The sequence below is a fragment of the Talpa europaea genome, assembly GCF_964194135.1.
Source record: "Talpa europaea genome assembly, chromosome: 3".
In the NCBI taxonomy this organism is placed as follows: Eukaryota; Metazoa; Chordata; class Mammalia; order Eulipotyphla; family Talpidae; genus Talpa; species Talpa europaea.
The window spans coordinates 32138099-32154406 of NC_140069.1; the positions used below are offsets into that span (position 1 = coordinate 32138099).

The 16308-nt window shown below is 37.7% G+C and overlaps 1 protein-coding gene across 3 annotated transcripts in view; it reads right to left on the reverse strand.

Annotated features, from left to right (window-relative positions):
- The window catches only part of ESRP1 (epithelial splicing regulatory protein 1), a gene marked incomplete at its 3' end in the record, with an annotated part of 48438 nt that overhangs the window by 7497 nt on the left and 24633 nt on the right, over positions 1-16308 (reverse strand). For 2 of the 3 annotated variants that reach the window (XM_084230438.1, XM_084230437.1), the window contains exons 11-13: positions 12611-12829; positions 10386-10584; positions 5975-6143 (exon numbers count right to left, since the gene is read on the reverse strand). In XM_084230438.1, the coding sequence (XP_084086564.1) occupies positions 5975-6143; positions 10386-10584; positions 12611-12829 (587 nt within the window). The remainder of the gene's footprint in view (positions 1-5974; positions 6144-10385; positions 10585-12610; positions 12830-16308) is intronic. The other variant, XM_084230439.1, reaches the window with a different exon arrangement.

Genomic DNA, 16308 nt, shown 5'->3' on the forward strand with positions numbered 1-16308 from the left:
CAAGCACTGGGTACAGTCAGAAGCGCGAGACGGTGAGAGAATTCACCAGAGCCAGAGCACGGAGCAGAACAGGCAGACCGACGAAGCACACTGTTGAGGGGAGCAGTGGGCGCGGCAGGAAAGGTCTGCATGGCATGTGGGACCCTTGCCGGACCCTTGCTGGTGGCCGGGGATCGAACCAGCACTGCAGAGGCTGCGGGCAGCTTCGCAGCCCAGAACTCAACTGCTGCACCACAAGGGAAGCCCCTATCATCTAAAATTTAGATTATAAAATATTCTAAAATTAGCAGAAAATACACTACAAACCATTATTGAGTAAATTTAGTGTTTTATATGTTATCTCAGTCAAGTTAAAAACCAAAAATTGTCAGGTACTGTAACATCACATAACCCAACAAGTATACCATACTTGAGCTGGCCGGGTGAGAAAACCTGCTGTGTTGCCTGAACAAACAACTGGGAGGTGGGGGTCTAGGGAAAACTTTAAGAGGAAATGAAGGGAAAAAGAAAATAGCTTGAGGGGCTTTTCAAAGGTTTACATCAAGAAAATGATTTAAGTATCATAGCCATTCAATATCATTATTGCCAAGTTTCCTTTGCAAGTGCAATAAATATACATTAAGAAATTGGTGAATGAAACACAGAAGTGATTACTGATAGAAAGTTGTTTAAGATTTCCTCCACTGCAATATCCCACATCCACTTGTAAACACATTCAGGTAAAAATGTTTTCAAACAAAATGTAGAGAGAAACTATTTTCCTGTGAGGGTATGAATTCCTTTCCTTTTGAAAGCTTGAGTTTTGCAATTCAGCTTCCCCTTTGTCTGATTACCTGCTCTAAGCCTAATAATGATATACCAACACTAATTTAGTTGCCTAAGATTCTGTTGCCAGACTATCCAAACATTTCTCCCTAAGTTTTACTTTTCCCAGACACTAACTTGTAACATCTAATTCAACGTATCCTAATAACTCATAAAATTCCTTGTAGAGCATGATACATGAAAATATTGGGGGGATGCTAACCACATTAGAATACTGCTAGTATGCAAAACCCATAATAGTCTTCCTCATTTATTTAATAATTACAAATTACTAAGTGTTGGCAACACTAATGTTATCAGGTGACTTTCCAAAATAAAAGGTAGCCATAGTATGTCAATAATCATAATTTGAGGGCTGGCCATATTTCTAAGCCATATTTCTCTAACCATCGAAGCATTAGCTATCCAAAAACAGGGTAAGTGAAAAGACTAGAGGACTATATTACCTGCTCTGAAAGAATCACCTATGTTAATATATGAAACACTTGAAAAGTCCTGCAGAAAAAGTTTTCCACTGCCTTGCAAAATTACTGCACAGTTGTTGTATTAACATTCCTTGACACCATTCCCCTTGCAAGGACCACATGATTGCTAAATGACAGGAGGAACACCTCTTGGGGAAAGATTAGCCAATGAATAAGAAAACTCTTTGGAATAATAAAGAAAACTTTCAGTTATCTATTTCACCTCATTATTCAGCATATTTATATACTGTCAAAATACTGTAACTTCAAGTTACTGTTACATCACAGGTCCCAAAATACAACAGCAATCGATCATAAGTTCCAAACACATAGTAAAAGTGACAAACTGCTTACTAAAACCAAGATTGCACCCCAAGTCACATTTTTAATTGAAAATTGAACCATAAACTGGAAATTATTTTGAAAGTAATCTTGTTATTCAGTTGAAAATACAGAACAAGCTTGTTTTATAATTGAAATCTGTTGTAGAAGCACTTTTGTGTAAACCCTTACAGAGGAGGGAGGCGATCTCTTGAGGTTGAGCCCTCAGCAAACAATAGAAAATGTAAAGGCCAGGATACAGGATAAGTAAGGAATTCCTCCTGGTCAGCAAAGACTGATATTTGCCAGCAAGCAACTGGAAGATGGATGTATTTTGCCTGCAACATTCAAAAAGAGTCCATCTTCATCTTGTCTTGAGATGAGGTGGAAAACCTTCAACAAGTAAAGCAGAAAGTAATTTGGCTGCCAATTTCTTACTGTTGGGAGAAACTAGATAAAGTATATATGGGATCTCTCTTTAATATTTATTACAACTGAATGTGAACCTATACTTACCTGAATTTAAATACCCAACAAATAAAAGGAAAAGGAAATTGGAATGAGAAATCTAAGTGTTCATACTAGGAAATGCAGGCATTTCTCAAGAGTTTGGTATTCTTCTGGTTCAAATGCTAAGAATTCCAGAATAGAATACAATAACATTACAAAACAAACCAAGTATCAGAGTGCCTGAGTATTGCTAAATATACATATTTAGTGCTTAGACAGAAATAAGCTGATTTTATAAGAAATGGTTATCCCAAGAAAGTTTTTTCACATGTATGTGCAAATAAGAATCACCCATAACAAATGTCCAATAACTTTTGCCTCCCCATTTTCTGATCAAGGTGATGTTACTATTACTTACAGTGTCCTACTGAAAACTAAGGCAGTGTACATTAGACATTCATGTTATCTAATATAATATAAAAATAACATTTAATAGAAAAATCTGCATGTTTCTCACCTGTGCTACAACTTGAATGAAAAAGATTATTTTTTACCAAAAGTGAGGACAGAATAAAAGGTAATGGGAGTAAGGAGTATGCTACAACTGATTTTTACGTGTTAAATGGGATGGGCATTGATATAGATTCACTTCAAATTCTTTTGTATCCTAAAAGCCAGCACTCTGGGTGCTGGCTACATGAGAATGTCCTTAAAGGGAAGAAAGGGAACAAATTGTCTATAAGCAGAAAAAAAGAAGACACACATGCTTTAATTTCACTTGCTCTTTAAGACACCATCATCACAGCCACAGATTTTTTGATAAAAATAAATAGGGCTAAAAATATATTTAATGAATGAAAAGCAATTCTTTGGTTTTTGGTTCCTCATATGTCTCTCAGATAACCTAAGGAATCCTTATGCTAAAGATACTATATTTTCAGAGTAATAGTAATATTCACTATTGAATTTATCTCCAAAATTTTTTCTTTTTTAAAGATTTATTTATTTATACAAGCACTGGGCATAGAAGCGCAGGAGGGTGAGAGAACTCACCAGAGCCAGAGTGGGGATCAGAACAGGCAGAAGGACTGAAGTACACTGCTGAAGGAAGCATCGGGCAGCAGGAGGTCTGCGCGCCATGCGGGACCCTCGCCAGTGGCCAGGGATCAAACCGGCGCTTCAGAGGCTGTGGGCAGCTTTGCAGCCCAATGTTCAACCACCATGCCACCAGGGGAGGCCCTTATCTCCAAAATTTTAAATATGCCAAGTCAGAGGAGGTAAAATAAGATGCATGCCGTCCAGTTGAAGGAACCCTTTGAAGCCACTGACAACAGACGGGGATAAATTCTGTCAGCTACTCTACAAAGGGTCCATGAGTTTTTAATTTTAATATTCCTTATGGGTCATGGATAGGGGTACTAAGTACTAGCTTAATCAGTTAAACATGAAGTTAGAAATAGTTCAAATCAATCACCTTTTTTTGCGAGGCATGCTTTAAGAAATTTGCAAAATACATCAGCATCTTAACATTTTAAAGTCTTGAACATGTTTAATCAGCCTGAAGTCAAACCATCATACATTATTCTTAAAAAATGGAGGGGGGATACAATGTTTTAATTTTTTTAAAAAAGACAAACTTCAGAATTACTTATAATCTTTTAATCTTCACACATGCTATCTCAGACTTCCCTACTTATCAGGGAAAGGCAAAAATATACTTGAAAGCTTATATAACAGTTTATCAATAGCTTCAAATATCTTATACCTATGTCAGGTTAGAAATTCCTGGTATTCTGCTGAAACCATACTAAGTAAAAGCATATCCCAGTGTTTGAACTCTTTCTCTGTGTGTGTGTGTGTGGGGGGGGATTTCATTAGAATTAGGGAAATGTAAATTAAAATAACCATTGAAGATTATTTGGAAGTTTTAGTATAAATATGCGTGATCTTAAATTTAAAAATTCTACTGCTGTAAAATTATCCTATAGAAAATTTAAAGATCAATGAGTTTTATGTAGCAGAGAAAAACAGAATTAGATGTTTGAAAGATAAAAGCATCATTAAATTATGTATTTTCACTCTTTGGACACCATGTATAAGTTACAGAAGGTGGACATATACTGGTTTCCCTCACAATCCAAAAACAGAATGTTTCTACTTAGGCTATTTTTGTGTCTGGGAAGACTATTACCATTAATTCATATGCAAAATTTGAGCATTCCCAGATCCCCCAATATAACCTATCAAATAGGAATGTTCTGTTTTCAGACAGTAGGTGAAACCTATAAATAAATATCCCTTAGGGAAAAGTCGATGAGATGCTGGCAAATGAAGAAAGAAAAAGAAATAATCTCATGGGCGGTACATTTTAAGTGTGCCACATGATTTTGAAGTACACATACACAGGGATATGTTGTCTAACTGGCACTAGCATTTATTTCAGGACTTAAAGGTATGTAAAGTGAGAGTCTACCTTGACTTACTATACTTCTACCCTCTTAGACTTCACAATGAGGGCATTACAAACTTTAATACTAGTTAAAAAAAAAAATTAACGTAGAGGCTGAGGCCTAAAAAAGAACTATTAGGCCATGAATGTTAGTTCCTCCTGCTGCTAGGGCTTTAATTCCAGACTCAAGTTCCCATATCTAGTGTGATGGAAAACTGAGAGAGTCCTTCTTTTAACAACATTCAGCTAGCACATCAATGGTGGAAATGGATACTCTGCAAATGTATTATAGGCACAAGAAGCTGCACCAGGCAGCCAGAAGCTCAATGCATTCCACTCCTGAAATTCTGGCTACATAAAAAAGGTAGACAAAAGATCTTCTTATAACCAAAGTCCACTACCACAGGTAATTGTCACAGGGTCCACAGAAGGTGACAGATTGGGACTGGAGCAGTGGCTGACACGGTAGTCAACCATGAACAATTACTCATGCTTCTGAATCTTTTCAAACCTTCCAAAGGCAGCAAGCTGATGCTTATCATGGCTTTCTCCCTATTACTCTTCCCCAGAAGAATGAAGAATATTTTCAAAAGTATTAATGACTGTTTTAAAAATTCCTAACAAAAGTAAATGTAATTAACAGTTGCTATAAGCGTCACTGCTGTACAGATTTTGAAGTTCTTCCTCTCTACTGGAAAACTATAGATGGAAAGGGAAGAAAAATTAAAACTTATTAACTGCAGGGATCAGAGACGTTAGTTCCAGGTCACTTAGCAAAAACCTTTTTACATAATGATAGATATATTCAAAACATTTAGTCTAAACAGCTTGAGAAGCAAAAATAAAGCCTGATATAATTTTGAAATTTTTGAGTAATATTACTTATGCCAAAGTAAAAGTTAGCTGATTACTGGATAAATAGTAGTTGAAAAAATTCTTTGAAAAGATGACCATGAATGAGAAGTTATTATTTAATCAAGCTAGAAATCATAGACCTGGAAGAGAATCCAAGAAGTTGGCCAATACCTTCATTTTATAAGAACCAGAAAGGTGAAGAGAAATGACCCATATAAAAGAAATGAGACTAAAACTCAGGTCTTCGACATTACATACTAACAATTTCTGTTCTTTATACCCTGCTGCTTCCCAGAAATGGATCACAACCAAAAAGAATATATTGATTCTAAGAAAGTCCTTAGTAACCTCATTTTGACTTGTTTATTAAACATATGGCCTTAAGAGAAGGAAAAAGTTGTATACATAGGTAACCTAAAAGTACATGCTGTCAATAGATGGTTAAATAGGTTGTCTTGAAACAACCTCCGTGGTCAGAGATATAACCAGAAGCTGATTGCTATGCTAAAACCTGCAATGTGGCAGACAATATTCTTTTGTGAACTCAGACACTGGTTATCAATGGTGTCCTTTGTTTCTGTCTCTCATTTCTACTTCCATATAGTCTCACCTGGGATAGTATGCTGTGTAGTTCATGAAGAGCTGAGTGCCTGCTGGGTAGTATGCTGTGGAGGGCTGCAGCGCTCGAGGGTTCAAAAGCACAGAAGGTTGATAAATGGCAGCTTCAGTAGGTATAACTGCTGCAGGAGCTGGAAATGTGTAGGAGGGAGGAGACAGGCCTAAATAAGCAAAGAGAGATGTTTTGAGATATTTGTAAGAGCTGTCATTATGTGTTAGCTCTAAAACCATGAAGATCACCATCCCATAGAAATACATTAAAAAAGAGACTTTTTTTTTAAATAACAGCTCAAGCAGTTTCTTTTTGATTCTATAGGTAACACCCAGAAGTTATCTCAAAGGCCACACTCTGTCAACTGAAGAAGGAAACATTCTTGGTTTGAAGTTTAGAAAAAATATCAAATGGATAGATGTTCAAGTCTTCTCAACCATTTCTCAAGGGCTGATTTTTTTTTTTGTTTCTGAGAAAGAGGATGGAAACTATATCTTTGAGGAAGGAAACATATAGTCGAACTTTTAAGAGCCATGTTGCTAGTCCATCCTGTTATTTACTCTATAGCACAGTATAAAATGAAAAGTTGTGATTAAACACTGTTCACCAGCACCATTGATCATGTCAAAGCAGAGAAGGAGTAATAAGTTAAGTGTATTATTTCTACCAAAAGGAAACCCTAGATGTATCTAGTCTATATCGTGAAGTCTATTAAAGACCTAACCAAGGCCCCTAACAGGGCCTCCCTGGTGGCGCAAAGGGTTAAGACGCAAACTATGAAGTTATCCGCAGCCACTGCAGCACTGAGTTTGATCCCCGGCCAGGGAGAAACCCACATGGTGTGGCAGACCTCTCCTGACTCACCCACTGCTCCCCTCAGCAGTGTATTTTGGTCAGTCTGCCTGTTCTGCCCCCCACTTTGTCTCTGGTGAATCCTTTCATGCCCTCACCTCTGGCCTGTACCCCTGTTACTGTATGCATAAAAAAATAAATCTTTAAAAAAAAAAAACAAACCTAACCAAACAAACAAACAAAAAGCATTCCAACCTCGAAAATAGCCCCAAGGAAATAAATGCCCAAGTCTTCATGAGAGTCATGGATACCCAGCTAACTCAGATTAAATAGAAAATAGGATCAAACTCCTTTTCCTTCTGGTTATCCACATCTCACAGGTCCACCAACTCACTCAGGTCAGACTAGGTGCTGATCACTGGCTTTAACAAAGGAATGAAGAGAAGTATACAGACTATCTCTACCTGACAGAAGAGATAAATGAGAGGTTGCCTGAATTGAATCCCTGACTTCAACTTTCACACCTAGAACCAGCTAACTTATTTTACAAGTAGCAAAGGGCCAAGGAGTAATGTTTTACATGACAATCTCTATTGTCTTTCATTCTTAAAAGTTCCTACATGTCCCTAAAGATAAGTAAAAGTCAACTGAATACAGGTACATGAACCAAAAGATCAACATACTGATCTCATATTCAACTTTTGGGTACCTTTTTAATACTCACCAAAAGTTATTATGTCAGATACATACTATAGGTAAATTTTAAAACTGATTCCCTGGCGTTAAGGAGTCCACAAAGAACAAAAAGAACAAATCGGGGCACCTAAATCATACAGAAAAGTATAAAACCTGTGTTCATATCCTGCTTTCAAAACTTTCATGTGATTTTTTTCTTTAAGATTTATTCATTTATGGTGCCTCCCTGGGGTTAAGCACCGCGCTATGAAGCAATCCCCAGCCTCTGGAGCACAAGTTTGATCCCCGGCTGGCCAGAGAGAAACCCACATGGCGAAGCAGACCTCTCCTGTCTCGCCTGATGCTCCCCTCAGCAGTGTTTTTCAGTCAGTCTGCCTGTTCTGTACTGCACTTTGTCTCTGGTGAATTCTCTCACCCCCTGCATCTCTGGCCTGTACCCAGCTCTTGTATGCATAAATATATATTTTTTAAGAACCGCATACAAGAACCATGGTACAGGCTGGAGGTGTGGGGGGGGGGGCAGTGAGAGGATTCACCAGAGACAGAGTGGGAACAGAACAGGCAGATTGACTGAAATACACTCTGAGGGGAGCAGCGGGCGAGTCAGGAGAGGTCTGCTGTGCCATGTGGGTAGCTCCCTGGCTGGGGATTGAACTCATGCTACAGTGGCTGCAGATACCGTCATAGGTTGCATCTTAACCCCTTGCGCCACTAGGGAAGCCCCTCATGTGATTTTTGTTTTTTAAGATTTATTTATTTATGCATAGAAGAACTGAGGTGTAGGCCAGAGGTATGGGGGGGGGGTGTGAGAAAGAGGATTCACCAGAGACAAAAGTGGTGAGCAAAACAGGTGGATCTGCTGAAATACACTGCTAAGGGGAGTAGCGGGCGAGACAGGAGAGGTCTGCTGTACCATATGTGGGTTAGCTCCCTTCCAGGTGAAAGAACTCAGGCAGTCCTGGTGATAGTACTGAAACTTAACCCTTAGGCCACCAGGGAGGCCCCTGTCATGTGATTTGTAAAATGACAGTGCTTTATACCAATGAGACAAGCATATACCCTAGGTGTAGTACTAGTTTTCTGCCTGAAAACAAATTTCTGAGATTTAGACAGATTAGATTGCTCAGGCTTAGGTATTCCTCAAATGAAAGGACAGGTAGTCTTAGGAATCTACAAGAGAATTAGTGTATATTCATGGACTAGGAAAATGGACATGACCTTCATATAGTCAACTCATTGAAAATGTTAAATTTCAATGAACAATTCAATTTAAGGCTTTAAAACAGTAAGAGTTCAGAATTTCCTTTCAATCTTTAACAAGATTTCACTATTTTACTACATTAGTCACTGAGATTGACTCAAAATTTCTCTAAATATTTTTGATGGTTATATAAATGGGTAATCACTTAAAGTGAGTTGACAGAAGTTTAGTAGAACAGACATAATATTAGCATGTATAATTGGAGTTCTGCTTTTTTTTTTTTAAATGAGTGAACTCTTACACAGAAAACGAAATGGCCAAATTTCAGTTAAAAGTTTTATATAAAGTAATAAAAAGATAGGGAAATACAGTTTTTTGTGGAAAAAATGCATTTTCGGTTTACTTTAGGGCTTGTGGGGGGAGGAAAGGAATTAAAGTCTTATGAAAAAACTCTGTAACAACCAGTTTCCTACCAGGAAGAGAGAAAAGTAAAAGGATATAGACACAAGAATTTTGATTACACATGATGGAGAAATTCCCATATCTCAGAATGCTTGGTAGATTATCACTAATTGAAACCATAAAAGTTCCTGATTAATATCTGTGGTTCATGAACAATATATAAATGATTAAGATTATTCTACGGTATTTACTTAAACAAATTTTCAAAACTTAATATTCATTGAAATTCAACTTTTAGATATTCACCAATAGCAAGCAGCAGATAAATGGAATATTAGCATTTAGGAATTCCAAGGGAATACAAGGATTAAGCCCCACCAAATGTTACTAACACTTTATCAAATGGGTACATTGGCAACCATCCCTTTTGACTGGAAAGTAATATCCTAACACTTCCCATTTTATTGGAATCAAGCACATAATTTGGTGTATTTTCTCACTTGTCTTTGGACTGTATTCCAACTGCTACATTCTTTACACATACCCAACTGTCTCCTATCAAGGTATGTCTTATTCAAAAGTGAAAAGTGCATTAAAAAATTCAAGTTTTATCTTCAGATCCCCAAATGTTCCTTAGCTACTAGCCAGAACTTACTCTCTAAAAGGGCTTATTCCTCTCAAACAGGAGACCAGATGACCTGCACCCAGGTGCCAATGAGCAAGAGCATGGCTTGAAATTAAGCACTGATCCTGTGATCCAATGGAAACTTTGGCTTATTTACGCATTTATATATTTATTTTTTTTCTCACTAACTTGCTCATTCCAGATACCCTGGAGAGCAAGAGAAGTGCTCTCCAGGCTATCTTTTCCCAAAAATACTCAATGCTCAAAAAATTGAGCATTGGGCATCAAATCTTCTTTAAAAAAAAAAAAAAAAGAGCTTAATGTGTTAGATAAAAAAATAAAAGCATCTGGCCATACTTATTTTACCTTTAAATGCGTATTAAAATATCTACTAGCCAGGTTGCCTCCCAGAGTCAGTGCTTATCTTGAGCACACTAAGCTTTAGAAATCAAGTGATTATCACTGGAAAAGCAAGAATATAATTTGAAAGGAGGTATTTGTAGCATCTCTAATTATGGGTGTCCACAACCAAGGCCTTAAATGATTATCACATACTACCGATTTCAGATGGGAAAGCCTTATGTAACCACCTCACTTGCCTCAGAAAGAACCAGGGGCACAGAAAGTTATGAAAGCAGCTTAAGCACCTACCAGCATATAGCGTAGAATAGCGCCAAGACCCAAGAAAAACTTACATGGTAACTTACATGGCGGTGGGGATAAGCCATTTCGATTTAAAGTGCCCCCCATTAACACAAAGTTCATCTCCTCAGCTGAACACTGAAAGACTTCAACATATCTGTCCTTCATGTTTTTTTTATGACACTTCTGTGCAGCCATAAACGCTCTGTCCGCAGACTTCATCTGGATAAAGGCATCTCCTGATGGGCGGCCCTGAGCGTGTGGGGGAAGAATAGAAACAAAAGGAGACTGTCTCCTTCAACAAGGAAATGGTTGCTTACAAAACATGCAATGTGACAATCACCCGTAGTATAGACATTTTAGCCACAAAATCTGGGTGACAGTGTGATCTACTGAAATCTGACTTGCATTTCATCACCTAATCACCAAACTGGCCCACAAAACCTTGAAGAAACAGTTTTGAGAGCTCTTAGCTGAAAATGATCCCTTTCGGGTTTCTATTAATTAGCATCAGATTTACAGAGTTTTGAAAGGGTCTCCTTGTGACTGTGGTTTCAAAGTATAAGATTGAATATTGAGTTTTACCCCTTCTGAAAAATCCGATTAAATCTCATTCGACTGAGAAAAGCTAGTAACAGAACCAGTATTAGAGTTTCATGTATCCACCTACATGAAAATGAACAAACCAGTGTTTGCTTTTGGCTCTAGTTCTGTCCATCACTGACTGACCTGCAAATTCCCTTTTGCTTCTCCCTCATCCCTGAAGCCTAGGTTGGAATGTAGATTAAACTAGGAAATGAGGATAAAGAATTGGGAGTTTCAGAGCACAGTGTAGGTTGGTGAAAGCTGTATTAGCAGCATTACTCATAAGTTCTTTCACTTCCTCCCTTGCACTTCTGCCTGAAATCTTGGTCAAGCTGGCATTTGTAGACATTTCTATTACTAATAGCTTGCTAAAAATTCTATTTAGAACCAACTGGTAGATTTCTGTTCCACAGAACTACAGTGCCTTAGTTTTCCATAGAACAGACATTTATGTGGGAGAAAGAAAATCAGCTTACAAGATATTTTATGGATGTCCTCAAAATTCTCTAATGGACAATTCAGTGTAAATTATTACCATGCAAGTTACCATAAGAGTTACCATACCAGGGAAATTAGCAACAAACCCCATCCAAGATGGAAACCTAACATCTTTGAGGCAGCTAAGAACATGTTCATTATCAAAGAATTTCTCCCAAGTGCAATCACAGTAGGTCACATGGGTCAAGGAGAGGCAAATCTGTCCACTGTTGTTAATCAATGAGTAATAATAGACCCTAGTTATGGTGATTCAAAGAGAAACCAAACAATTCCCTGGTAATGTTGAATTGTGGGGAATTTTATTGAAATGGACTGCCACCAGTGAAGCCAGGCCGAGAGGGTAACTAGTCCAATAAAAAGTTGCATAGTTTTAATATTGATGGAAGCATTAGAATGAACATGTGCTGGTGTAGAAAACTATACAGATGCTCAGGGGATTTTCTGATTCCTGGAATTCAATAGCTTGCATTTTCTAGTGAGATAGGATTGTGTTTATTTACCTGTATCCGAATTGCCACATGAAAAGAAAAAGTGGATAATAAGCAATTATTTTAAAAAGTTGGTATTTCCAGTACAACCTATGTTTTCAATCTATAATGCTCAGACAACATTTCACAAAATTAACACAACGTACCTTTGAACAAAGAACTCCAAAATTTTAATTGGAACTATTTGAATTGTGGGTTCTTAGAATTCTATCTTGCTCAGACAACATTTCACAAAATTAACACAACGTACCTTTGAACAAAGAACTCCAAAATTTTAATTGGAACTATTTGAATTGTGGGTTCTTAGAATTCTATCTTGCTTAGGAAAACACAATATACTGCAAATTTTCAGCAACCAAAATGATTAATTTTAAGCAAAATCAAAAAACACCATGCTAAGAATTATTTTTAATATGCTTACAATATATGCTGACATACTGTAAGAGTATGGTTAGATTTTGCTAATTGATAATATCATGGATACATGTGATAACGGAAGCAGCACTTAATTTGGACTCCATATTAATTTTAGCATTCTTCCTGGAGTGCAGCTTTAATGAACATCTGTAATACAATACATCTAAAATGCATTTATAGTTAAATTCTTCTCTTAAAGACCCTCTAATTGTGAATATTTGTAGTATTTTATTGGAATAGAGTGTTTAGTAATAAAAACAAATCATTTTTCTAATAAATGACTTTCTTACCTGGTGATTCAATACCATGTGAACCCCATGGGTTCGAATATCTGTGGAGAACTCCCCCAGAAAATCCAGGATGTCTTCAATTGTGGCTGCATACGGAAGACCTCGAAGGCGTATACAGTCTCTAACATTTGTAGGGGGCACAAATTGTTGAGGTAGTACTGGAATAATGGGAGGGGTTGGAAGTGGAATGAGAGGGGCCGAGGAGAATCGATTCAGCACCTGTGCTCAAAGCAAAACAGAAGTGACTTAGACCCTGGATGATGCACATGGTCTGCAGACCAGCATTGGCATCACTGGGGAGAGCTTGTGAGAAATGCAGAATTTCAATTACACCTCAGACCTAATGAATATGTATCTGCATTTGAACAAGATCCCCAGATACTCTTAAGCATGTTAAAATTTCGGAAACACTCATGGAGAAAGACAGTCATGATTTTCAGCTGGGAAAACATGGTATCAACTTGTCAAGCACAAGTTGAAATATATAAAACACACAACATAACACACTTAGATGAAGCATTTCTCAACCTGGACAAATGGATCACCATCTTTGAAGAAGTTTGCTATTTGTATAAAAACCTGGACATAGCAAAGGCTGACTTTGGGAGTATCTAAGGAATTTCATTTCACTAAATACATATAATTTTATTTAAAGATTTAAATATTTATTTATTCATTTTTGCATGGCACAGAGAAGGAAGCAGAACAGGAGGATTTACTGAAATACACTACTGAGGGGAGCAGTAAGTGAGACAGGAGAGGTCTGCTGTGCCATGTGGGTTAGCTCCCTGGCAGGTATGAACTCAGGCCACAGAGGTGGTAGCGCTGAGACTTAACCCCTATGCCACCAGGGAGTCCCTAAATACACACAATATTGTTTCCCATTGACATTGTTACAAATCCAAACTGAAGACATACAGAATGCTTCAGTAAGGAAATGGGTCAAACAATGACCCTGGAATAATATAAAATATAATGCCACCTTCGTAATGCTATACAAAACACAACACAGAATGGTTGGAAAATATTTTAAAGCATTATAATCAGGTCTCCCTGGCAGCACAGGGGTTAATGTCTCAGCACTATCAAGCTATGCCAGCCATGAGTAAAATGACTGGCCAGGGAGCTTCCCACATGGTGCAGCAGACCTCTCCTGTCTCACCTGCTGCTCCCCTCAGCAGTGTATTTCAGTACATCTGCCACAGTGGCTGTCTCTAGAGAATCCTCTCACCCCACACTTCTGACTTTCACCCCAGTTTTTCTATTTATAATTAAATAAAAAATAAATCTTTTTTAAAAATGTTATAATCACAAAAATAACCATTTAGTTTTGTTGTGAATTTGAGAGAGTGGAAAAACAGAATCAAGATTATTTTAAAATTGATGAATTCAGCTATTTTGACAATGGATCAAGAATAGCTCCCAGGTAAAAACACATATGACTCTCTTGTCTATTTCCATCTTAGTATTATCACCCAGTAGCCATGTTCAAAACTACTTGGTCCTTGTGCAAACACCTTATGTGGGATCCCAGGTTTTTAGAACAATTTCCCATGGCAGTCTATTATCCTGTACACTGAAAATACAACATACATCATCTCTCAAAAATTTGTCCTAGTGTCTTTACTCACAACTGGTCCAATTGTTATCTGAATTAAGAAGTGAGAAAAATCAAAGAATAAATATAGCCAAAGAATTTCATCACAAAGAGGCAGAAAACTTTAAAAATTATACAAATATCTCAGACATGGCACAAACACCATAAAAGGAATCTTTTAATATGCTTACAATATATACTAACATGCTGTAAGAACATAGTCAATTTCGCTTATTGATATTATCATGGATACATGTGAAGATGGAAGCAGAATTCATTTGAACTCCATACTACCTTTAGCATTTGTCCTGGAGTTCATCTTTAAAGACCTTTAGGTCTTTTACATTAGGGGGAGAACATGAATAAATAAATATAGTTATAGACAAACTCAGAATAGGAATGGTTAAGCTCTTCATGGTACTTGCCAAATAGGAGGTGAGTAAGCAACTACTGAACAAAATGATTATTAGAAATGAAATGAAGATAGTGCAGAGCCTATATGTACTTTAGCAGTTGTTAAATAAATTTTCAGAGATGGGGAAGTGGCGAGGAAGTTCACACACTTTATTTAAACCATCTTATGGTAGAATCATGTAGAGGCACAAGACTTGACACCCAAGCCAATATGTAGTAGCCAAGGCCTGGGAGAGTGCATTTTAGACCATGATTTCCATGAAACTGTTCTTACAATTAAAGATTTAAAATACCTTTCTTCTAGTTTGGAAAGGTTTTATGTCATGTTTGAAGATTTAAGTATGCTTGGCAAATATTAGAGACTGAGAAAGTATCACCCTCACTCCAGTATGATAGAGAATTGTTTAAATTACAAGTATGTTTGTAGATTAGGATACAAGAGCACCTGTACAATAAAACACAGAACTTCAAATTTCACTTATTCTAGGCTAAAAAAAAAACAACAACCAAAAATCCTAACAGATGAAAGTTCCTCAGCAATAGGCAGTTATGGGCCTCCCTGGTGGCGAAGCACTGTGAAGCTGTCCACAACCTCTGCAGCACTGGTTCAATTCCCGGCTGGCCTGGGATATGTCCACATGGCGCAGCAGACCTCTCCTGCCTCGCCCACTGCTCCCCTCAGCAGTGCTTTCCATCGTCTGCCTGTTCTGCTCCATGCTGTCTTTGGTGAACTCTCTCACCCTCCCACGCTTCTGTCTGTACCCAGTGCTTGTATAAATAAATCTTTAAAAAAAAAAAAAAAAATAGGCAGTTATTTTACAAAGGAAATACTAACTGACCCTTAAAGCCAACAATATGCAGCTGCTAAGTCAAGATGAATAGCCAAAAAGGCTTAAGAACTTATACATGGCTTCATGCTAGGATCTTTGTTTTCAGAAACTGATTATCCCAACTATACCTCAAAACCAACACTGAATTTTGAAAGCTAATAACGGGACAAAAGGGCACATTGGACCTTTACACTGTCAACAGCAGTGTGAAACTTATCAAGAATTTTGAGAAATAAATTTACCTAGACATTACAACCTTGAAAGGTCAGAGTTTCAATTTAGTGCTAACAAAATCCATCAGAAATTGAGAATTTAAATGGCCTGCTCATCTAAAATTTCTATGAGAGGAGGAAAAAACAACCCAAATATAAGCAGAATTTATAAATTATGTACTTTCATGAGATGTTGATTTCAAGATGAAAAATTTTTAGATATGAGTAAACTTTTTTTTTTTTTTTATAGAGGCATGCTTTATTTATTTATTTGTTTGTTTGTTTGTTTTGTTTATACATGCACTGGGTACAGTCAGAAGCGCGGGAGGGTGAGAGAATTCACCAGAGCCAGAGCGGGGAGCAGAGCAGGCAGAAGGACCAAGGTACACTGCTGAGGGGAGCAGCGGGCGGCAGGAGAGGTCTGCGCGCCATGTGGGACCCTCCTCCAGTGGCCGGGGAGCAGCCGGGGACCGAACCGGCGCCGCAGAGGCTGCGGGCAGCTTCGCAACCCAGCGCTCAACCGCTGCGCCACCGGGGAGGCCCGATATGAGTAAACTTTTAAAACACATAGTTTTAAAGCAGAATAAAAAGGTATAACTGTAGCAATAGTTCACATTTAAAAACATTTAGTATTTCAGTTTTAAC